Source organism: Filicampus tigris, chromosome 4, assembly GCF_054856515.1.
Source record: "Filicampus tigris isolate MCC_2025a chromosome 4, RoL_Ftig_1.0, whole genome shotgun sequence".
In the NCBI taxonomy this organism is placed as follows: Eukaryota; Metazoa; Chordata; class Actinopteri; order Syngnathiformes; family Syngnathidae; genus Filicampus; species Filicampus tigris.
Genome location: NC_141220.1, coordinates 21,916,522 through 21,941,232, shown reverse-complemented (window position 1 = coordinate 21,941,232; position 24,711 = coordinate 21,916,522). Strand labels below are relative to the sequence as shown.

At 43.4% G+C, this 24,711-nt stretch overlaps 1 protein-coding gene across 9 annotated transcripts in view; it reads right to left on the bottom strand.

Moving 5' to 3' along the window:
• Positions 1–24,711, bottom strand: part of shank3a (SH3 and multiple ankyrin repeat domains 3a) — a 201,565-nt gene that overhangs the window by 2,438 nt on the left and 174,416 nt on the right. For 8 of the 9 annotated variants that reach the window (XM_086027945.1, XM_086027944.1, XM_086027947.1 and 5 more), the window contains 10 exons: positions 21,082–21,157; positions 18,525–18,607; positions 17,250–17,374; positions 16,391–16,526; positions 14,378–14,458; positions 13,952–13,975; positions 12,561–12,688; positions 12,358–12,463; positions 11,191–11,717; positions 8,689–10,799 (listed from right to left, as the gene is read on the bottom strand). In XM_086027945.1, the coding sequence (XP_085884071.1) occupies positions 8,689–10,799; positions 11,191–11,717; positions 12,358–12,463; positions 12,561–12,688; positions 13,952–13,975; positions 14,378–14,458; positions 16,391–16,526; positions 17,250–17,374; positions 18,525–18,607; positions 21,082–21,157 (3,397 nt within the window). The remainder of the gene's footprint in view (positions 1–8,688; positions 10,800–11,190; positions 11,718–12,357; positions 12,464–12,560; positions 12,689–13,951; positions 13,976–14,377; positions 14,459–16,390; positions 16,527–17,249; positions 17,375–18,524; positions 18,608–21,081; positions 21,158–24,711) is intronic. The other variant, XM_086027946.1, reaches the window with a different exon arrangement.

Genomic DNA, 24,711 nt, shown 5'->3' with positions numbered 1-24,711 from the left:
GAGGGGCTTGAGGTCGGACGGATCAGAATGGAAACAGGCCTCATTTCTTTCCTTGTTTCCACCAAGCGGCATCGTTTGCTTTAGCCCTACCCCCCCCCCCCCCCCCTCCCCAAATACCTGATTCTAACCTGTCGCTGTTCAAAACTCCTTCAACGGACTGATGGTTGCAGTGGTACATTTTGGGTGGGCACAAACCTTTGCGCTCAAGGACCACCTTGGATTTTGAAAAATGGTCAAGTCAGATGAAGTCCAAAAACTGTGTAAAACGTGCGTGGAAAATACAGTCCATTTGCGAGCCACTACTTCTGAATTCCCCTACCTCTGTTATTTGAAGAAATCAGAGAGAGATTTACTCAATCAGAACAAATTGGACCACTTGGTGCAAACTTGATCTCGGTGTCAGAAGTTGAGGTTAGTGCAAAGGCAGAGGTGTCGGAAAATCACAGCAATAATACAAAGCCATTAACTTCAGTCTTGAGCTTTATCCTGACAGAAAGAAAATGCTGAGTAGTTTTACTAGGTAAGAGTTTGTGGGGGGAAAAAAAATCCCATCTGATTTAATACAAGCGCTTTTATTGCACTTGCTTTATTCAAAGTTTGTTTTCGGCTAGGATGCATTCCCAAAGACACGAAACACGACGTATTCTGCATTCCAGGACTGTTTGAAAGTCGAGATAATCCCACTTGGACTTCACCAGGTCGACAATTCATACTTGAGAGCTTGTGTAGTGCAATATTTAGTCCACGGAGTCCTCACTTTATGACGATCCTGACAAATGGTTATAAACGGTGTGGAAGAATACGTATTTCATAGACTAAAACGCACGCCGGATTATATAGCGCGATATCAATGACCAGGTCTATTTTCATACATGTTCTTACATGGGGCGCACCGTATTATTATTATTAGAAGACACATTATCTTTATGAAGCATTGAATGTTAAATAGTTGATGTAAATTGTATGTTTATTTGATAGTGTAGCGCCAACTTACTTTACCATTATCATAGGTCAGCAGCGCATGAAATTCCTGATTCCGTCGGCGAGCCTCGCATAATTCAACAATAACAACAACAAGGAACAACGCCGTTACAAAAAGGAGAAACAAATCACCCACTACTGGAACCATACACATACGGTCAGAAAAGTTGTTTCCCCATGCCCTACTCGTTTGTCTTTATTATGTTTACTTCAACACCAGACTTTTGGGCAGCGACTTTCCCTTTACGAAAGCCTGAAAGTATGGCAAACTAATGGAGCATCGGTGCTTGAATACTACTAATAAATTAGCTTTAAAGTGGAAGTCAACCCTAACATATTTTTTTCAAGAATAAGTTCTATGCAGGCCCACTATTTGAAACAAGGCATTGTGATAAATATTGCGTTTGTGGAATAAGAGTTAATCCAAACGTTTTTAGCCATCTCTGGGGGAGGCCTGTCGACAGAAAGTGACAAAATGGCCGCCCGCTGAGATGGACAAAAGTGGGTGGATTTTACTGCTTAACTCATATTCCACAAACATAATATTTATCAGAATGCCATGTTTAGACTAGCGGGCCCGCATAGAACATATTCTTGTAAAGAACATTTTTGGGTTGACTTCCTCTTTAAATATACACTGGTGAAGTCGTGGCGCATCGCTCTAAATTCGCAACTGATAAATGTAAATTCTTCTACTCGGAAACCTCGTAAATGCCGCACTTTTCTGCACTGTAGTATAGATGAGGAATTCATGTAATTAAATGTGTCACGTGACTCCAGATAATTACCATTCACCTGCTCCAGCTGTTCAATCTCCAGCGTAAGGAAGCATACTTTTTTCACGTCAAAAATGGAAAGACGGCGGATTGTAGTTGAATAAGTAGCAGGTACATGGTTGTGTGAACACTTTTGCCTGGCTTGTTGCAGGCAGGGAGGAGCAGAGAGGAGAGACTACATTGCGTTGATGTTGTTTTCTCGCATGCGTGTTGTTTGCATCGCGTCACTCACCAATGAAAATCATGTATCCCCTCTTTGAAACCCAAATCAAAGTTGGCTACAATTTATTGGCGATACATCTTTTTCATTGGCCAGCAACAGTGTGGGTGAGGTGCGTACTACAAGGCAGTGATTCCCAACAACTGTGCCATTAGTGTAATCATGAGGTGTGACACAGGCCGTTCTCCACTTTCATTTATTTACTAGCAATAATGTGTCTTCGTTCATCTATCTATGCCAATGACGTGTAATGACCGGCAGAACAATTCAATGCTCCTTCACCAGATGGCAGAAGGTGTATCACCTGTTGTCGTTCATACAACAGAATAGTTTGTGTTCAAATTAACCGGCCCAAATTTCACACTAAGACACAATTATATTTCAACGTCTTCGATCGGTGGCGTCCTGTGACTTTTGCCGTATAAAATAAGTGCTTTGGCTCAATCAGGTTGGGAAACACTTCTACAAGGGGTGCGTTGGAACCAAGCCCCCCCTAAAAAAAAAAAAAAAAAAAAAAGTTCAGACTACATAGGGGGCCGACGGACATGAGATGAGCTCCATGCGCACTTACACAGTGGTCCTGCCCTCCTGGGCGCACAGTCAGTTCTAGACCAATCAGATCAGAGCAGCAGGGGCGGAACATGCAAGGCGAGCAAAGAGAGAGCAATGGGAGAGAATGTTAGCATCGCTCGCATGGGACGCGGCCCGCTAAGCCCTCGTCTGCTGTCTTTGACATGCTACGTGTCTGTGTTGTGTGTTTGTCGCAGGGGCTGTGGCCCAAGAAACACACCTTTAGGATTGTTGTCATAGTTTGCAGTGGTGCACTACAGCTGTGTTCTTTGATCCGACCCGCTGGGCATTCATATTCATAGGAGTCCTGTTATATTTATTACATTAATTTAGATGATTTTTTTTTTTTTTTTTTTAAAGATGTTTAGATTCATGCCGTTGATTAACTCTTCATATTAAATTAACCAGGGTAAAATGCAAAATTGAGAATACATTATTGTTAAATCAACCTACTTGACATGCATTTATTCATTTCCCATTATTTTTTATTCATGCATGTCATTAAATAATTGGTTTATTGATTCATTTTGCTAATACATTAAAACCTATTCATAAAAGAACTTCACATTTAGATTTGTTTTTTAATTGTAGTCAACAAGTGGTTGGATTGCATCGTTATTTTAAAAATATTTTTTAATCATACAGTTACCTCAATGCCAAAATAAACATATTTCAAAACAAGCCATTTGACATTTGAATAATATATATTCATTTTTTAATTCAAGCATTTAATGAAATAATTGGTTAAGGGATTTCTCGTAAATAATAAAAATATATTTGTAAAACACATCTTTGACATGTACAGTACATGCAGCAATTCAATATTCATTTTTAAATAGTTTATGATTTAAATAATCAAATACAAAAATGATTTCTTTTTATATCACAAACAATTATTTTTACACACATACACATTTCAATTCCTCATTTGGCCGATCTTTTGATTTTACATACCATGACTTTATTATTGAAACAAACTATTGTAAATTCAAGTGTACAATTAAATAACTGGTTAATTGATTATTGTTATTAACACAATAACAAACATCAGTAATGCTAGTAAACATGCATTTACATTTTCATGTATTTTAATAAGGAATTGGTTGATTAATTATACAACATACAAACTGAATGAATTCTTATTTTATTATTAAAATATACTGTACATTAAAAAAAAATGAAACCTCATCATTTTCCAATGAGCTGGCCCATCTGTGGATTAAAAAAAAAAAAGTAACGCGGCCCTTGAGCACAAAAGTTTGCCCACCCCTAATATGTTAACTCATTCACTGCCATTGACGAAGTTACTTGTCTTTTCACAGTCCAGCCATTAAATCCTAGGATTCTATTTATATTTTTATTTTTTCAAACATTAGGGTAAAAGAGGGTCTGAAAATGTCTAGCAGTGAATGAGTTAAAAGTACAGTGCTATACTGTACAATCTATACAGTATAATCTCTATGCACATAATCTAGATGCATGTGCGTATGTGTATGTAGTATGTTGAGGAAACATGACAATGACAGCAGAGTAGGTTTGAGCACCAGTCGGTCTGACTCACGGGCCACATGAGAGAGAAATGAGCACACAGTTCACAATCTCAAACAACTGCACAAAGAAAAACACACAGATACACACACGGGGGGGGGGGAAAGGACACGCGTCCCTTGAATTTTATGGATGCTTTTGTTGTTGTTGCTCTTGCTGCATTCAAGCTGGAATGGATAAAAGAAAACAAAGGGATTGTCCCAAGTCTTTGTCCATGTATAGTACTTGTACACTTGACAATTTCGATCAGGAGTACTAGTATGTGCGCCTTGGCTTGAATGCATTTTTAGTGTGCGTGACCGTGGACAGTCGGGGACAGACGAACTGAATTGAAACATGACAAGCGCCCGAAAGCATGGAGAACGAGGCGGATGCGTGACACAGTACCATACGTGGAAGAGGGCAGACACATGGCGAGTGAGGACTGAGGAGGAAGTAATGGTGCGCATGATGGTCTTTGTCACAAGCCGATCCTCTCCGCTGCCGCTTCCAGTCACAACTCCGTCCTATTTGCTCATTACACTACTCTCAAAAAGTTTGTGAAATTTCAGGATCAAGCTAAAATGCACAGTAACCTTTACTTATTCATTACACTGGTCCACGATTTTTCACAAAATGTATTAACTCATTCACTGCCATTGACAAATTCATTTGTCTTTTCACATTCCAGCCATTCAATCCCAGGAACTTATTTATATTTTTGTCAATTCTTTTTCAAACATTAGGGTAAAAGCGGGTCTGAAAATGTCTGGAAGCGAATGAGTTAATCAGAGATGCAAGTAAACTTTTCTAGATGACTTTTGTGCTCTGACAAAAGGTGACATTTTGGCCAATTGAAAATTCCAGGTCATATCTTATGATCTTTGACAACCGAAATTCAATTTCCGGGTATGAATTCAACCAGCTGCCGCCAAGCCTTACCAACAGAGTAAACCAAGTGTATTTATACAGCGTAGTGTTTTTGCATCTCTGTTGCTGACTAATTTGCTCGCAATTGTCTAGTTTAGTCGCGATTGGCGTCGGGCCTTCAAGGGAAGTCAACCCAAACATATTTTTTTCAAGAATATGTTCTATGCAGGCCCACTAATTGAAACAAGGCAATATGACTATTATGAAATATGAGTTAAGCAGCACTATCCACCCGTTTTTAGCCATCTTAGGGGGCGGCCATTCTGTCACTTTTGTCGACTGAAAATGACATCACAGACCCTCAGGGCTCAGATAACGACCAATCACGGCTCACCTGTTTTCTGAAGCTGAGCTACGATTGGTCGTTATCAGAGCCCTCAGGGTGTGTGATGTCATTTTCATTCGACAGAAGTGACAAAATGGCCGCCCCCAGAGATGGCTAAAAACGGGTGGATTAACTCATATTCCACATACACAATATTAAGAGTGCTGTGTTTCAACTAGTGGGCCAGCATAGAACATATTCTTCAAAAACATATGTTTGAGTTGACTTCCGCTTTAAATAACCTTTACAAGTTAACGTAATTGGACCTCTTCTCTAAACTTTGAGCCCGGGGGATATCTTTGAAATGTGTCACCTGTGGGCCTGAGACGCCCTATGAGATTCTTTAGTGATTAAGGGACTTGACTCAAATTGAATGCATGTATCAAAATGAACGCCTTTTACACCATGACACCCCCAAAAGTAGTGCCCCTTGGAAATTTTGGAAAAAAAAACCCAAAAAACCAACAAAAAAAACAATAACAATAATAAATAAATTAATTAAAAAAGCCCCCAACGTCAGTTTTACCAAACCACATGAAAATGGGTGGAGTGGTCTCTAATAACAAGACCAACAAGTTTCTAGGACCTGTGCCCAAAATTAGAAAAGGAGTCAGATGTTTTGGTTTACTGCCACTTGTAGCTATAATTATTATTCTCTCAACAAATAAATTGCCTTTTTAATCCTTCATTTCTCCCCAAAAGGTCAATCTAACCAACTGGGCTCTTCTTGGTTGTTAAACACATTTCATCCTTTAATCCAAAAAGGTTAATCAGTTCCAAATCTTCAGTGTAGTATCCCCAACTTTTTTGCATCTGGTTATCTCTCACCAGAGACATAAATAGGGGGAACTCATCACTTAAGATTGAAGTCTTTTGGATTAATGGTGAAACATCTTCATCAACCATGCCCCATTTGATTTTTTTCAGATTACCATAACATGGATGACTGAGAATACATGCACAGATTTACAGTAATAATGAGTTCATCCTTGATTTTAAATGAGAACAATTCAGACTTGAGATGACCCCAACAACATTTCAAAGGACTTTTGCCCAGATATTCTATGTTGGCGGTGAAACCATATCACCACGAGGGGGACTCCTGAGTTATTTAAATCGAGGCTGTACTGTCCACTATTAAAAATTAAAACTATCAAAATTTGATCTGGTAGTCGGTGCAAAGACCGCGAGAAGGCTTTTCACCAGAGACACGGCACACCATTAATTCAGTCATGTTCAAATACATCTGAAGATACATCCTTGGAGGTTATTACTGATAATAGTGTCAGATGCGAGACAGGGATAACCCATTTCACGTTCTTATCTTATCAATGTCGAGCCCACGGAGCTGTCGATGTATCATTTGATGTATTATTTGAACCACGACTTGGGGTGGAGCTCGGGGAAAGGGGGAGAAAGGGCGGGATCCAGTAGGTCACGGTCTTACAGACTCTGTGTGTGTGTGTGTGTGTGTGTGTGTGTGTGGTGTGAAGCCCTCAGGTGTACACGCTCACACCTGAAGGCCAGTTTCCTTGTTTGCATCAACTGATAATGCATACACGCATACTATGCTTAACTTGCGTGTGCTGTAAAACACACGTCTGTCACTACAGAAACAAGAGTGCCGATGATGCAGTATTCTCTGCGCAATTTCAGTACTTAAGGTAAATAACTGGTCAAAAGCACGAGGGACCCAACTCCTAGTTAGTAGACGTAATCAAGCGATGCAAACAAGGTAACCAATATACCTTATTTCCTCATATAGCAGCTAGGGGTGTTTAACTGCTTGACTGCGCGGTATTTTTTATAAACTTTCAGTCATAGTTAAACCCAAAACCGTAAACAACAAATGAATTAGCCTTCTTTTCGATAGCCCAGTCCCTAAATACACGACTTCCTGAAAGTTTGGGATTTTGCAATTTCGGGCGAAATTTGAGGATGAACCAAAAATGCACTATTACAAGTCAATTTAATTTAACCTTGGGTAAGCCTTTTGAATGTCCAACTGGTCAGTGTTTCAGTGCTTTTCGGACACCTTTCTGTTCTCCAACAAGAAGCTTGAATAGAATCATTCACAATTGGTGTTTGATCCAGGAAAATTCCAGTGTTTCTTTATTTCTTTTGCAACCGCTATTCTCTTACATGCTAAGCTCAGTTGAAGCACACCGTTAATCGAATTGTTCTTCTTGATGTCAAAATGCGAACATCGTGACATAAAGAGCAGACCCGCCCCAGACATCAGTCTTAAGGGGGGGAGGGGGAGGCAGGAAATGCATGGAGGCGCCCAATTGTTATTATTACCCTACAAACAACCGCGTGCGTGCGAGGCTCGAATACAGAAGTGCAATTTAGGTTCTTTGAGCAATGCACTAGCTTATTAATCATGTCTGGCTTCAGACAGGGCCGCTCACAATTTACGTTGTTGCTCAATGCACTAAAAACGTTGCGTTGTCGTGTTTGTTTGACGTGGTGTCACAAAAATTAAGTTTCCTTTTTTTTATGTATTCGAAATGTGTGGTTATTTTTTGTATTTTATTATTCATAAACTATTACTTTTACAGTACAATACATACATTCACCAACGTAATGCTTTGTGGTAGAATAAAAGTAACTGCAACACTGAACAGTTGGACATTTAGAGAAGTTAAAAATTTAGAGAAGGTCATCTCAAGTTCACCCGTACCGTTAGTGTATATTTTAAGTTCATCATGAAATTTCACCCGGAAGCTGAACATTCCAAAGTTTTGCAAATAATGCATATGAGCAGGTTGCACAGATTTTGATTTGGATTGTCTTTCTAAACTCTGTCATGAACTTCAGCTTTACAGACGCCGTGTGTGCAGTGAAGACATCCGCCGCCAAACCCTGTGGTATTGCTGTTAAGTAGACTACACAGGACCATTGTAAGACCTACAAAAAGGCTTTAAGTTTGTGGGCGACACATTCATTGAGGAACAGCATCTGTTAGAGTGGAGGCCGCTACGTGAGGAAATACAGTATTTAACTAAAGGAAAAACAAATACGAGTAAATGTGTATAAGGGAATCGTTTTAAGCAGGATTAGTTGACAAGGTGGTTAGGAAACAGTGTTTGAAAAAAAAAGAAAAAAAAAAAGTTTACCCTAGTGCCTACAACCTTAGGGTTTACTCTCTCCAGTGTCCTCACATCTGCAGAAATAAAAAGCACTTTGTTGTTTTCTCAGGCATAGCGCGATTCCCCCAACACACACCAAACAGTAGTCGTTGGGAAAACTGCTCTGAGCTTCATAAATTGCAAACATCGCGTTTCATTATCGAGCAATGATGCGGCACTTTTTTTGTTTCTTTACTACGGATTCCAAGAGTTTATCTGGACACTTACCTGGCACCTGCTACAGGAGACTTCCTCCCAGGGTCAAGCGACGCTCCCAGTGGTTCCTCCCCCAACGACCGCGTGTCTTTATTTAGCTGCTGTAGTCGTGAACTGAGCTCCCCCATCACAGAGGGTTTCGCACCCTCGTCGGCACCCAGCCCTAGTCCCAGCCCACCGAGGTTGCCCAAACTCCCAATACCGAGTCCCACTCCTGGCCCGCGGGGCTCCACCGGGTCCCCCCATAGCTTGGAGCGCCGCTGGAAGAGGTAGCGCGGCTTGGCGGGTGCTAGTCCGGTCACGGAGGCCGAGCCGCCGGGGGGCAGCCCGGCTCCTCCGGCCAGCGCCGCGGCCAGCGCCGCAGCCTGTTGCTGGGATAGCAGCTCACTGTCAGAACTCTGCTTCAGCAGAGGGTCCCTGAAGGTGACGGGGCCTTTACTGCCTCCTATGTGGGACTTGAGTCGGGGCTTTGGAGGCACTGGTGGCTTGTCGAGCACAAAAGTCTGCCCGTCGGCATAGGAAGTGTGTGTGGTGTGTGTGTCGGCTGGTTCGCCGCTTTCTGAGGACAGCGTGGACATGCTGGAAACCGTGGAGACAGTGCTGGTGGTCTCGAGATGGTGGTCTCTCTCCCGCTCGCTGGAGCTGCGCGTGTCGGCCTCCTCCACGCCCGAATCGGCTGCAGAGCCGGACTCGCCCACTGGCGGGGGCTCCAGGGGGTCCGAGGGTTTCCCTGAGACAGCTGCTGCGCTGAGAGGAGCGCTGGGCGGAGGTACAAGCTGTGGTGGAGGCTGAGGCTGGGTGGGGGTGACACTTGGTGTAATTGGGGTTGAGGGCGTTTGGGGAGTGGGTGTCGGCGGGGTGGTGGGCGAAGGGACAGAAGGTTTGCTCGGGGAGATTAAAATACCCTTTGCCTGAGCCTGTGCCAGCAGCCCGTTAGCGAACTCATCAGGCGGCGGGACAAAACCGATCTTGCGCAGCTCCTCGCGAGTTTCCTCGTCACTGGAGGACAGCATGGCGGGGGGCAGCGTCACCGTGTATGGATCGGCGTCCTCCTCCGAGCTTCCCTGAATCAGAACCTTCTCTAGAGCTGGACTGGCAGCACGCTGACTCTGAAACTGGGGCAAAGAGACTGTGGGACCGGGGGACTTAGTCCGTGGACTTAGAGACTTGCTCGGCTCTTTGGATGTCGGGACAGTTCTAGTCTGTTCTAGCTCTGGACCCCCGCCGCCAGCCTGGCCATTACTGGTCGCATGGACCATGATCAGCCCTGCCGTTTTCTGCTGCGACGTGTCCATGATACTGATCAACATGCTTTTCTTGTCGTCAAGTGTCTTTTCCTCCTTCCTCTCTTCAATCCTGGCCTCCATCTCCTGGTGGAACGACACACTTGATGGTGACCACGGTGGTTTGCTGGGCTGAGGGACTAACACTGAAGCTGGAGTGGAGCCAAGGCCAGACCCCGCTCCCTTGGAGCTTTGCGATGGAAAAGGAGGAGATGTGGGTGGCCCTTCTCCATGAGGAGACTCTTTGGTCTGAGTGTCAATGAATATTATACCCTGGCCCACCCGCTCCTGTTTAGTCCGTGGCTCTGGGCTACTAGTTGGCGATTGGCTCTGGGAGGTCAGCGCCCTCTCCCTTGCGGCCAGCGCAAGAGCCAGAGGGGAGTTGGGGTCCAGGGGCTTTCCTGTCAGCGGATGGATAAAGGTGGTCCCGCTGGGTGAGGGGCTCAAGGCCAAGGCAGGAGGTGGCAGCTGGCCAAGCTCTCTGGTGAGTATCCGTTCATCGATGGAGTGAGACTGAGTCAGAGAAGGGACCTCCGTTCCGGCGGAGGATGCCCCCTCCATCGTTCCCACAGAAAGGAAGACAGTGGATTTCCGCCGCTCCTCCAGGCGACGCTCACGGTCTTTCACTGCTCCGGCAATGGCGGCGGCAAAGGGGCCCTTACCCTGAAACATGGCCTCGCCCTGGGCCCGCAAACGCTCCCGCTCGGCCATCAGCTGCTGCTGGTAGTAGTCTGCACGGCTGGTGCGCGTGTGGCCGTGCGGGGGTCGTCCTGAGGGGGAGCTCTCTCGGGAGTGGGCGGCTGCTAAGGCCAAATTAGCTTTTTCTTGTGCATCCTCCACCTGGAAACAACAGACGTATGCGTAAAAAAGACAACAACAAAAAATGACTCTCCATAGACGGCTGCAGCCTCACCTGCGACATGCAGTTAACTACCACTAACGGTAGTTAAGTCATAATTGCAGTACATTTTGCATGAGAAACCACACAAAAAGGGCTGTCAAGGTACCGCACAGAGACAGACAGCCAGTCACATTCACATCGTCCCTGAGTGAGAACTAAACCCATAGTGCCTAAATGGAAGTCGGGCAACTGGACCATTACAAATCAGTGACTGGCTACGGGATCCCCTGTAAACAGTTTCAAAGACTCTGGATCCTGAATTTCAAGCGTGCATTATGAAAATAAGAGAGAGGCTCTCTGACACCAGTTCAACTAACAAATACCACATACCTGTAATTGCTTCACCAAGGGGCTTTTCTTCCTCTGAGGCTTAGTAGGTGTGTACAGTCCAATACTGAATTGACCCACATTGGCGTAGGGGTTGTCAATAATCCGCCCCTTCCGTTTTATTCGCTCAGGCGCTGTGGCAGCAGAAGGCCGGGGGATTTCAGTGGGTTCCACGGGTAAATGGGAAGAGTCCTGCAGGATGATCATGGAGCGGGCTTTCTTCTGTCTCTCCATCTGGGCGGCCTGCCGATGAGCCGCCTCGTAGGGCAGGTCCAGGGAGGAGGGCTTAAAGCTGGAGCGCCCCCCGGGTTCGTGCCCCTGACTCTGAGTTCGCGACGGGGGCGGCGGCGGGCAGAAAGCCGGGGGAGGTCCCGTGTCCAGGTAATAGGGAGGCGGAGGAGGTGCTGTTTGCGGAGGAGGTGGGATGGGATGAGGCTGCGGGTGGTCTCGGAGGCTGTCTGTCATGGAGGAACTGCGGGGGAAACGGTGCTCACCTTCCAGGGCAGATAGCTGATCCTCCTCAGTGGCACCTGCAGGGCACGCCACATTTAAGGATGAGGATTACAGTAAGATTGCAGAAAAACAGACCTTTTGTTAAAACAGCCCCGCAGGTCCATGGGTACTTCACACTTTAATCCTGCTATGTGAGAAACTGCCACCTGACACAGTCAACAGCTTATCCTTTTAACACATTTTTTTACAAAGGCTTTTTAAATCTTTGTTTGACTTATTCAACACTTCATTCAACATGAATTAAGTGAGTGACTCACACAGCAAAATCTTTTCCTGTTACTTGGAGGATTAACATTTTTAAAATGTATCTCTGGCTCCATACTAAAACAATCTGCCCCACAAATAAACTGCGAACTGTTTATCGCAACAAATGAAACCAAAGAGAATACATTACAAAACACAATACTGCATTTGTTTACGGAATCAGGCATATGTCTCCAAAAATCAAAACTGATATTCATGTATTCCAATTCTACACTTTAATTCCCTTTAAAATGACGTACTGGAGCAGCATTAGATTGTTTTGCCACTTCCAATAGAAAAATATTTGACATTTTCAGACCAATTAAGGGAAAGTTGATGATATCCTGCGGCACACCTGATGATTTGTCACTGCACACTTTATGGGGTTGGGAACAGGATAGGTGATTGTTTTACCAAATGACTTGGTCCTGGACATCCCCTTAGGTAGTGCCATATGATCTCTCTCCATGGCTGGATGAAAACCTCCATGTAGCGTCATCCCTTGTCGCTCAAACAGTGACTGCAGCCAGACCCCCCCCCACCCACACACAAAACATTGAAATGTGATACGTTATGTGTTTGGAGTAAGGTGCTGATCTTTGAATAGGTGCACTCACACTGATCTCTGCTGGTGTTATTCTCCTGCTGGTGGGCCGCTGTTTGACGGTGGCTGCTCTGTAATCGGCCTCCGGGGGCTGAGAACGCAACATGGACTCCTGGGATGCCAACATCTCGTCGAGTCTCTCTGTTGAGAAGGCAAATGAGTCGGAACTAAGTAAGAAAGAAAGCAATGAGAGTGAGAGGCACGAGGAGGCAACCGCCACATCATTTTTTTTAAACTGATAAACACAATAGAGAATACAAAGGATGACATGACGGGTTGCATTTAATTTTGTAAAGCAATGATTCGCCAAGTGTGGTACAGGGGCTCCCTCTAGCGGCATCTGACAGAATCACTGGACTAAATGTTCAAACTGTGCATAATGTTACAATGGCTTAATTATTTTGTTTTAAATCCTGTACAGTATATTTGTTGAGTACAGTTCAGTTGTATTTCACTTTTAATTACAATTCATTTACGTTTAATTTTATAGGACTGTTTGTGTTCAAACATTTAGGTACAATTTTGATTTAACTTTTATATTTAATACATTTTAAATGAATAATTCAAATATATTTTTCCCTATATTTAAGCGCAGCATTAATGTTTAAACTGTGCATAATGTTCTAGTGGGCGACTGGTTAGCACGTCCGCCTCACAGTTCAGAGGTTGTGGGTTCGATCCAGGCTCCGGCCTACCTGTGTGGAGTTTGCATGTTCTCCCCGTGCCTGCGTGGGTTTTCTCCGGGTACTCCGGTTTCCTCCCACATTCCAAAAACATGCATGGCAAGTTGATTGGACACTCTAAATTGTCCCTCGGTGTGATTGTGAGTGCGGTTGTTTGTTTGTCTCTGTGTGCCCTGCGATTGGTTGACAACCAATTCAGGGTGTCCCCCGCCTACTGCCCGAAGACAGCTGGGATAGGCTCCAGCACGCCCGCGACCCTTGTAAGGATAAGCGGTATCGATAATGGATGGATGGATAATGTTCTAGTGAGGTAAATATGTTCCCTTGCCCCACAAAATAGCAGTGATAAAACATCTGAGCAGTGGCGGAGCCAGAGCGTGGGTATTGGGTGGGCCTGGAAAAATCAGGGTGGTCCTGAATATTTCTCTCACTGAGCACAGTCCTCCTGTCCCGACATATCCTATATTCAAATAAAATGACAAATTGAAAAATATGAAGTTCAGATCTTCCTTAGACACAACTATGCCATTATTAATATTCAATAAAATTAAAAAAAAAAAACACTAAATGCAATTTAAAAAATTATTTAATAATACTTTTTTTTTTTTCATGAATCTCACTGGGTGGGCAGTCTGTCAATCTGGGTGGGCCTGTGCACACCCATGCCCACCCATGGCTCCGCCCCTGCATCTGAGTCTCTCGCCTCTTGCCTCAGACTCACCTCCTCTTCTCCTCCGAGCAGAAGCTTTGTAGACAATGAAAGCGTCAGCAGTGGAGAGAAAAAGCACAAGAACAAGCCAAGAGAAGTAACTGTTGAACTATTGTCAAAGTTAGTGGAAAAAAAGAAAAGCAGACAAAAGGAGGAGTATGGAAAGCCGTTTGAGCATTTATACGATATCCTTGATATGATATCAATAGCTTAAGTTTCAGGTACTTACTTCAGGTTTGCTCTTTGACTTCGCTACTAAGAAACTTCGGCGCAATATTACTACCGGTAGTAATATTTTTTTCACAACTGCCATCCACTACTCTATGGACAAAAATCATACTGCTACATGGATCCCAAAGTGAATAAGAAGCATATCGAACAAGTGTTCCAACGGCTTTCCATAGAGAATAGGACACGTCCAAAAATGCCAGCACTCACCCAATTCTTCCAGCTCGGCCGTCATGGACTTGGAGCGCAGCGTGAGTGTGGTGCTGGGAGCTCTTTTGGGAGGTGGCGGTGCTGTGGAGAAAAGGCACGGCGTTGAGGAGGACCACGATGGTATCGAAGACCGTGATGGAAACTCTTTGGCTTTGCGGCTCAGTGCCCTCCGGGGCCTTCGTTTTGATTGGATCCGTATTGGGTGAAGTGCTACGTTGGGAGCCCAATTAGATTAGTCAGGAGGTGCCTTTTCCCCGTCACTCGCGCACATGACAGTGCATTAAGGGAAAATGTGGTCCATGAATGCTATGTTAAACGCATCAACATAGCAGCTCGGACACACAAGCTGGTCCTCAATCGGCTGATTCACTACTGTCGTTTGAGCTTTCGGTATTTCTGCTGGTTTTCACTTTGCAAAATATGTGAGAGTACTGCAAGTGCAAAACAATGTTTCAAGTGATGGGATTGGAAGAGTTAGTGGAAAACTAACGTAAAACGGAGTTACAGAAAAGAAAACTATCGGTCCGATAATTTTAGGGAAGCCAGTAATTACACAAAGACATGTTTTGTTTGATTTAAAAATTGAACTGGCACATCCCAAAAAATGCTCTGGAGGACCACCAATTGCTGCAGTGTGTTGAAATGAGCCAGATACAAGGAAATGCAAAGCCGAAAGGAATTTTGTCATAGGTGATATGGCATGACTCCTTCTTGTGACTTGCTCCAAATCAGCCCTTAGATCACACAGAAGCTCAAAAATGGCATTACCACCCCTCCAGCCTATTTTTGTTTCTGGCATTTCAAAAAAAGTGCACGAGTGGAAAGGGCCAGTTCTGCCTGTCGCCTCTCATTTTGCCTACGCCTTTTTCTTGCCACGGTAACACAGCCATGGTTACACACGGCGGTGCCAGTCTGCACTTGCCTTTCAGACAACGCATTGAAAGACACAAAATAAGCCACTGCAACTTGTCTCAAATTTGATCAAAAACATTGCGTGTGCTAAATTCATCTACTGTATTTACATCAACTTCTCGCAAAATATACTGCGCGGCAATTTTGCCTGTTTGGCAGACGCCATCCTGGGTGCGCCTGGTTAGAAGATCAGGCTTCACATCTATGGGCGTGAGCAATTAAGTTTGCTCCTGTTTTTGCACGTGCAACCCTTTAGCAAATCAGGCCCTTGGAGGACAAAACGACATCTGTGTTAACAGATGGAGAGAGGACAATGGATTAACAGCTAAGGAGAACGATATGCACCAGACATCACAACCTCCACGCTTGAGGGAGTCTCGTAATCCTTCTCCAAACACTCTGTGTTGCAATCTCGCTGACTTTAAAATGTGTATTTAAGCATCTCAGGTGTGAAAAATACAGTCCCTCTATGCAGGAAGTTTACTACCGGGAGACCTGAGAAAAAAAAATGCAACTCACAGTCAAAAAGTGAAGCACTTTAGTGAAAAAAATTCATCGAATCCAACTATCCTTCATACGGCGTGTAAATCCACGGTCACCAGTCCTGGCTTTCGCCGATTCTGTACGCGTGCGGGTCGTGCCGCAGCATTGGTGGGGACGGAGGAGGTTTGCAAAAAAATAATAAAACAAAAAAAAAAAAAAGAGAGAGGAACCATCCAAGAGGTAGAGAGAGCCTGTTGCTATAATGCAATGCTTAATTCCAAACATGCGGTGTAGTCGCCATGACAACAGTGGTGAGGAGCACCAAAGATGCAGAGGTGCAGGCAGACTTTGTGTTCACTATGTGCATTTCATTACTGTACAAGAAGAGTGTGCGGTAAAGACTCAAATGCATCAAAGGAGGAGCCGGGTCATAATTGTCGACAATGAAGGGAGAAGCGCCTTGCTCAACAGTAGTCGGCATTCAGATTAGCATCTCCCCAATCATCCATTTTCGAGAGTCTATCATAGTTGACTTTGGGTGAAAGCTGTTGTGCATCTCCCTCAAATTTCAATGTGAAGTGATTTTGTGTTTCCTCTCCCGTATTTGGTGGTGTTTACCTTTCTTGCGGACAACTTCCTCCGACTCTGGCTTACGCATGACGGACACCACCTTCATCAGCAGCCGGTTGCCTCCTTGCCGGATCAACGACACCACCTGCTTATGGCCGACCTTCACCACGTTCACACCGTTCACCTAATGGGTGCCACAAATGCCTTTAAGATACAGTATGAATTCAACTCAATTTCGGCGTCTTGGAAGTTACAAGACATTGCTTTTTGCTTTGCGTTGTGAGCAAAAACGTGAATTACAAGCAAGCTTTTTCCTAAGGTCCTAAGAAAGTGAGAGCTGAAAGAAGCAGATCATGTCTAGTCTGCCCTCTCTATACGTTGCAGTGCAGTTTGACAGGCAGCCAAGAGTTATTGACAAAAGAGGACACGTGTCCTCGCTTCAAGCTGATTATTGACACTCGGGGTGTTACTTTCGTTCCAGGCGCAAGTCTAGCGCAAAGTTAACTATGCACATTGGTGGACTTTTCTTTCTTTTGTTATTTTGCTCGATTTTGCAGCGTAGACTTTGCAGCTTTGCGCGCCGTTGTGGAATGGAACGCAACGTTTTCCCGGCCAATCCTCGCCGTATCCCTAATTTGCATCGAAATTAGGGCGGTGCCGAGCGCATGCCCGAGTATGCCGTGCTTGACGCGCGTAAACAGAAATTAGACCCGACATTGGCACGTAAACTGTAATATCTCCCGTTTCGGATGATGTAGTCAGCCGTGTGTGTGATGTGGGATAGTTGGACTGGAAAAATGGCATTCCCATTGAGTTTCTACTTCTCAGTGGCGAGTGTGGTTATGAAACAAATTCAACTGGTAAGTCAAGGTACAAAAGATGAGGAATTCTGTATGTGCTCGATTACCTCAATGAGAAAGTCTCCCGTCCTCAGACCGGCCCTCCAGGCCACACCCTCCACGTCCACAGACTCCAGATACTGCAGAGCGGGGAACGCTGGGGTTGGCGTGAACTCTTCGATGGGCGTCTCGGCTAAGTAAACAAATAAGGTGGTTTAGTGGTCAAGCTGAGTTTTTGGCGCAATTAAAAAGAGAACGATCGTAGCTTTCCAATGATATCAAACATTATGCTATGCCACACACGACATTATTACCACAGATACGAATAGGTAGAAATGACACGCTCCCTTTGAGATGTGTGCCTATTACGCGACTTGAACAAACTGTAGAGTTCATGGGGATTATTTATGGAAATTGTGCAGATTCCCGGCCTAATCATAGCTCATAATGGCGCGGGATTATAAAATGAGTACGAAATTAGCCAAAGGGAATTGTTAGCTTTATACTGATACGGATTCCTCGAGTGGATATCTATGACAATGATAATGATTGCTTTGCAATATTTTGAGATAATTGCTGACTTCTTTGTTGAGTACCTTTTAAAAAAGGCAATTTTTGAACACTTCCCGATGTTCCTTTCATGAGGTAGGAGGAGTTTTGACCCAATCAACCCTTATTGCTTTGTATCTTGAAATCTACTGTACCTGTGCAACTTTGGACTCATTTAGCTTTGTCGGGTCACAGTTTGGAGTCTTCAGTGTACCTAACGTGCTAATTATTGGTGTGTGAGAGTAGAAATGACTATATGGGTAAAAAAAGTCAAACACATTCAGATTGAAGGAAATGAGTACAGTGGCCATACTGAGGGAATAGGTAGAGCGGTTGCCAAGCTATTTTAAAGAGCAGGAGTGAGGAAGGGAGGGGGGAAAGAAAAGATGAGAAAGAGTGAGAGGAGAGGTGTCTACTAAATGTAAGGGCCATGTGCGTGAGCAGCAGATGGGACAGCGAGTTGGCAGTGGACACACACACACACACACACACGCACACGGTGCATCTGAATACACGAACGTGTTGACCAAAGCTGCTACTGACTCATTGGCAGCACTGTGGACTAGGTGGTTAGTATGTCTGTCTCACAGTGGAAAGGTTCTGGGTTCAAGACTTTCCCGTGTGTATTTTGCAAGTTCATTCCTTGCTTGCGTGTGTTTTCTGACAAACCACCCAAATCACGGACCACACAGGAATGCTGGAACCTGGATTTCAACACCCAGCCTACCACAGTTCCACAGCGTCACTGTCCAGTAAATAACGCTAAAATCCACTATGGGTATAATAATTCTCACCTTTTGCTCCACGCAGGACAAAACCGAAGCCCTCATTTTCTTTCTTCTGTAAGACGGCATTCTTCTCCTCGATGATGTAATCACTGGGGAGAGAATAGATGAGAAGAGGAAGTATGACTCTGGAACCAACCACACACACACACACACACACACTGGCAAAAGGCAGTTGTGACTGAAGTGCGGCTCAGAAACATCTAAAGAGCGAATCAAACCTTCGCCACTGAAGTGACAGACACACACGAGAGGCTCAGACCTGATGCGAATGACGGAGCAAATTCATCACAGGAAAGCGTCAAAATTCAGAAGTCAAAAATGTTCTTTGCATTATGTTCTACAGTATGTACCCCCACTCGTCTAACCACGGCCTTCTGGTTATCAGATGATCACCTGTTTTCAGCCATCCACGGAAGGTGACATTTTATGCAGCACCGCCTCCTGCTGTTGACTGAAATTGACGTCAACGTGCCCGCAGGCTCACATAGCGATTGTCACGTGATCAAACCCAGAAAGCAGGTAAGCCAGATGCTATTAAATCGCTCCAGACTCCATTTTTGGGGGGACAAAGTAAGGCATAAAAAGGACGACTTCGGGTATATTTTTTTAAATGTCGGGAGCATAAGTAAAAAGTCATCAGAAAAATAAAACACATGAAAAAAACAATGTCGTGCCTTGTTACTTCTGCCAAACACTCAATGTCAAATACACTTCAATCCAAACTCAACACACTTTGCTCGGTGAGGTTGCAGCCACTCTAAACATCAAAGCAAACGTTTTAGTGTGACATGAATCATTAGCCATTGCGCTCGCTCTCCCGTTAGCTAAGCAACACATCGCTTGACACTCGAGACTTACCAAGAGAACACAGAGCTCGTGCTGGTGCAAGTGGCTGATCGGAAACAAACCTTTCTGCAAGAGGGAGGCCAAAGGCGTTCTGTGTTACCGGCAAGTCATACAAAACGCTTGCAGTTGCGAAATTCCACGAATGTTATTGTATTTAAATGATTTGATAGGAATGAAGCAAAAATTTACAAAACTGAAGGTTGGGCTTTAACAGGAAACTTGTCAAATGCTATCAGCAAAACAGACTTGAATTGAGGCAACTGTTTTTTTTTTGTTCATTGCTCACCTCCAATCCAAAAGGCTTCCTCTGTTTTAAATTTAAAGTGAGGAGTCTTCGTACATCCAGTACTCCCTCAAACGTCTCTGGTTTGCTTGCCTTTTAACTGGATCATATAAGAGGGAGCAAATAACGCCGATTCTGGCCTGTGATATACTTGGACTCCTTTCTGGGATTCAAACACTAATTATCACCAAACATTCTGTTGTTCTTCCTTAATGTGTGAGGTGCTTCTTAACAATGCATATATATATATATATATTTATATATATATATATATATATATATATATATATATATATATATATATATATATATATATTTATATTTATATATTCTTTTAGTCCTAAGCAAGTAGTTTGGATGTCAGTATCAGACTTTTTGTATCTAGGCGACGGCCCCATTGACATATTGGATGTGTATGGTTGTCGACTGTCAAGTGCACTGCGCATGCAGACGGTAAATTCTATAATACCTGGAGCTCAAGTGACACAAATGACATTTAGAAACTCCAAAAACAGGGAAGAAATGAATGAGAAGCTGACATTTCATGGGAAGGCAGAGAGAGCGTGTGGAAACAATACCCGCCGTGTGAGAAAGTCACATTAAAACTGCCACTTTTCTATTGAAATTGCCACATATTGTATTCGCCTCCAAACTAAAAGAATGCATTTTTCTATTATTGTCAGCTTGAGAGATGACAAATTCATAGAGTTATGCCAACAAGTATATGGACGATGTCAGAATGTTCATAATTTTGCCTTTATGTGCCACCACAATAGATTTGAATACAACTTTCAGCTTTAATTTCAGGTGCTTCAGACAAAAGGGCTGTTATTTGTCCGTTGAATATGGTATATTTTGTTGTAATGTCCATTTTCTATTGCGCTTGTCCTCATTTGGATTCCTCCCACACTCCAGAAACATACATAAGGTAAACTGAACTTTCTAAATTAAAATGTGCCCTGGGTGACAACCAGTCCAGGGTAAACGCAACCGCTCACATAAAGTCAGCTGAGATAGGCTTCAACTTGCCCAGGGCTCTAATAAAGACAAGAGCTATGAAAAAGCATGAGAAAGGATAGAAATTACAAGTAATTACAGTATTTTTCTTTTTTGAATTTTTTTTTTTTTTTTTCGATTCATGTTTTTGTAGAAATGATTTCCTCTATTAATTTCATTTTTATGGTTCGGAGCCACCCCACGACCCTGTACGGGATAAAAGATGTTAAAAATGGATGGATGGTTCAGATCCACTGAGGTGGTACGCACAAAAAAAAAAACCTCCAAAAATATTTCATCAGTGCAGTGGCAGATTTCTGCCTTTAGGTGGCAGCCAATTCCACAATAGAATTCGCTGTCCGGCAGCACACTCCAAGGAGGCTGACTCTCTCTTTTGGGAGTTTTGGGCATGACCAGCAACAGTGAGCAAGGACGTACCTGTATGAGGTGAAGTTGTCATAGGATCCCACAGTGTAGTGTCTGAACAGTCTTTTGGTGCGGTCCTCTCGGGTCTCTGCAAAACAAAACAACACCAACACGACGATATGAAGATTTTCTGCTACATGAATGGACACGGTGGTAAAAGCCTGTTAAGTCACAACATTACCCCGGAATGCAGTTCAGCAAACATCAAAGGGTGAAGCTCGGGTGTGTGTTTTTCTTTTTCTTCCGCTTGCATGTGATGCTAAGTCCATATGGAGGAGGAGTCCCACCCAAAAATAATGTGACAGGACTCCAGCACCACCAAAAAATGTTTCGAGTCAAACTTTTTACACTTGTGAAAATGTGAACTCTCATCCTTAAAACATCACTTGTGCGGTTAACATCTAATAGCTGACATTTTTGACTAAGGTACTTTTCCATTATTAAAGAATATTATATTATATAAGGGAAAAGTGTTTGAAATCCAAAGAAGAAGAAGTAGAAAAAAAAGAGGAAGAAGACGACAAAGAAGAGGAAGAATAAGAGGAAGAACACCAACAACACCAACAACAACAAAACCCACCTTTCACCGAATCATAATATAGGTCATGGGTATTTGCATGTTTAACAGTGGCTAACTTCTTTCTACACTTGTATGACATGTTAAAATGTTATTCGGTACATGGCCTGCCCGGTCAAAAAACATTTCAATAGTCAAGTGTCACTTACCGTAATCAAACAAACCTTTTTTTTCTTCACATTTAGTACAGTTCATTTGTTGATTATAGCTGTATTTATTTAACCTTTAAGTACAATACAGTTGCATTTATTTTTCTAAAACAGTTTCTGTTCAAACATTTAAGTCAAATTTTAATTCAACTTATGCGTAATAGATTTGATCTAGTTATTATAATGTTTTTTCGACAGTATGTTTAAGAGCAGCGTTAATATTGAAACTGCGCATAAGTTACAGTTATTACAAATGTATTATATACATTTTCAATATTTCACATTTCATACAATATAGTTATTTAATATGCCTGATGGTCATGAAGTCTTTTTTTTAGGTGGTTCTTGGTGTAAAAAGTTTGACTACTATTGATCTATCATAATTAACCGGTAGAGTGTAGCACAGAGGCGGGCATTTTTACTAAAGTTTTCCAGTCCGTCATTTGTAATCCGTCAGTCGCCCATTCTTCTTCTTCTGTCTTTTAGCGATTGGCAAACAACTTTTGGTGCATGCCTGCCACCTTCTGAAATAGAGTGTGGGCCTGCAAAATGCCGTTTCACAACCTCCTAATCCTATTCATTCCAAAAATAAAAACAGAAATGTAAAACTTAACTCACAAGAACTTCTCTGTAAAACTGTCTCTGTATTCAAAGCTACTTCATTACTTCTTAGTTCATTAATTATTAGCCCGACTAACTCATGATTCTCTCTTTGGTGCATACCGCCACCTGCTGGACATATACAGTCAAAGCAGTCTGGGTTGCGTTTCCATCTCTCAGCAGCCAAAGGGGCGTGTCCATCAATGATTAACTGTGAGGTCTGTTCGGACTTGACCAGGTTAGTGATGATTACGCAGGCGGATGAAAATCGGGGGGGGGGGGGGGTGCGTGTGTGTGAGTGTGTGTGTGTGTAGGGGTGTGCACGTGTGTGTGTGCGTGAGTGACAGTGATGAACTGTCAGCTTAACATGCTGATGAATTAATTTTTCATGTTGTGTGCATGTGTGTGTGTGCGACAAACTACGAGCTGCCCATGCCGCCAAATTCTACATTTCGAGTTCAAGTCTGACACATCATCCATCACCTCCCAGTCATTGCAGTGTAACATTTAGAATATTTACCCTTGTGTCGGCTGTCACTTCTATTTCCCGTTTCGCCCCTCAGAGAATAAGGTATTCACTTATCGACCTCTTTAACGCCTATTTGATGTGTGAGGATGGATGGACTTCATATTATAAAGACCCCATGCTCGCATGATGCTATACAGTATACCGGGACAAGAGTATGCACAGCATGCACTTTTGAAATTAATATGTATTTTCACAGGCACTGTGAATAATGGCAAATAATTTAAGAACCAAGAAAGGAGATTCTAATGCAGTGTTGGACAGGTGCCAAAGAAAGGAACGCAGGAAAGTAGCTCTAAGCAGAGGAAAAAAGGATGCAAAATAGGGTCTGATGGAAGGAAGGGCAGCATGAAGGAAGGCAGATAGGAGGTACACTGTAAATCTACTGGTGTTAATTCAACACTACAGGGTGTTAATTTCAACACCGGCAAAGAGTTTATATGCATCCACGCTACCCGGTGTTAAAGTAACATTTATGAAAGTGTTTATGGTTCAACATCCAGTCGTGTGTTCCAGCAACAATGTAGTGTTGGCAATTTTTTTTTCCATCAAATAAAATCACATGGAAGTTTTACCTACCTGAGGGAAGTTTTATTCCATTTTACAGGTGAGGAGGACAATTATGCTGAAGAAAATTATCTCGACTCTAACCAGTCAACATCAATCATTATGTAAGGGCGTGGGAAAGAAGGAGAGAAGAAAAAAAAGCAGGTCTGAGACTAACGGAAGGAGGGAAGGAAGCAAGGCAGAAAATTAGGTTCAAACCATGGAAGGAAAGTTGTAAGGAAGCATTAATAAAAAGTGGGTCTGACGGAAGGAAGGAAGGCAGAAAAGATTAAATGAAGGCTGTCATGAAGGAAAAGAAGAAGACAAGAGAGAGCACAGAAAGCACGAAAGGAAGGCAGAAATGTAGTTTTAAGCAAAGAATAGAAGGATACAAAATACTGTCTGAGGGAAGGTGGGAAAAAATGAATGGAAAATGAATGATAATTCAAGGAATGAAAAAAGTAAAGAAAGAACAAAGGAAAGAAGGAAGGAAGAAGGCAGGGAGGATGTAAGGAAAGAAGCTAATAGGAAGGAGGGAAACAAGGAAGGAAAAATAAAGGAAGAAAGGACAGAAGGAAGGAAGGAAGGAAGGAAGGAAGGAAGGAAGGAAGGAAGGTGCTGAATAAAGGAAGACAGAAAGGCAAGTAGTAAAATCAAGATAAGGACGTCAAACAGAGAAGCAGTTTCAAGCCACGGAAGGAAGGATTTAAGAATGCCTGCATAAAAAACAGCCAGGACAGAAAGAAAGCCGAGTAGTTAAACAATAAGCCTGTAAAATATTACGAACAGTTTGCTGTTATTAGTGCTGTTGTTGTTGTTGGTGTTGTTTGGGCAAAGATGCTAACAGACCCACGTAGCCTATTTAGCACAAGTCACGGCGAGACGCTCAGGGTCGTTGTGCGAGCGTTATAGCGGCGGGCGACTCTTATGACGGATCCTCTCCAGGACACACCAACATCTTTGCTGTCCTTGTCTGAAGGGCACACGCAGCACACATGCACACAGACAGTCTCTGAACCCTGCTGAAAAGGGAATTAACCTACACTGTCTTGCCACTGATAGATAAGAGCTGCCGACAAACATGCGTACACACACACACACACACACACGCACACGCAGGCACTCACTTATCGAGTAAGCCTCATTGACTTTGTAAATCTTTCCTCCTACACCCTGACTCATCTGATTTTCCTTGCTCATGCCAGGAATGTTAACCTCCTTAACTAGGTGAATTGACGCCTCAA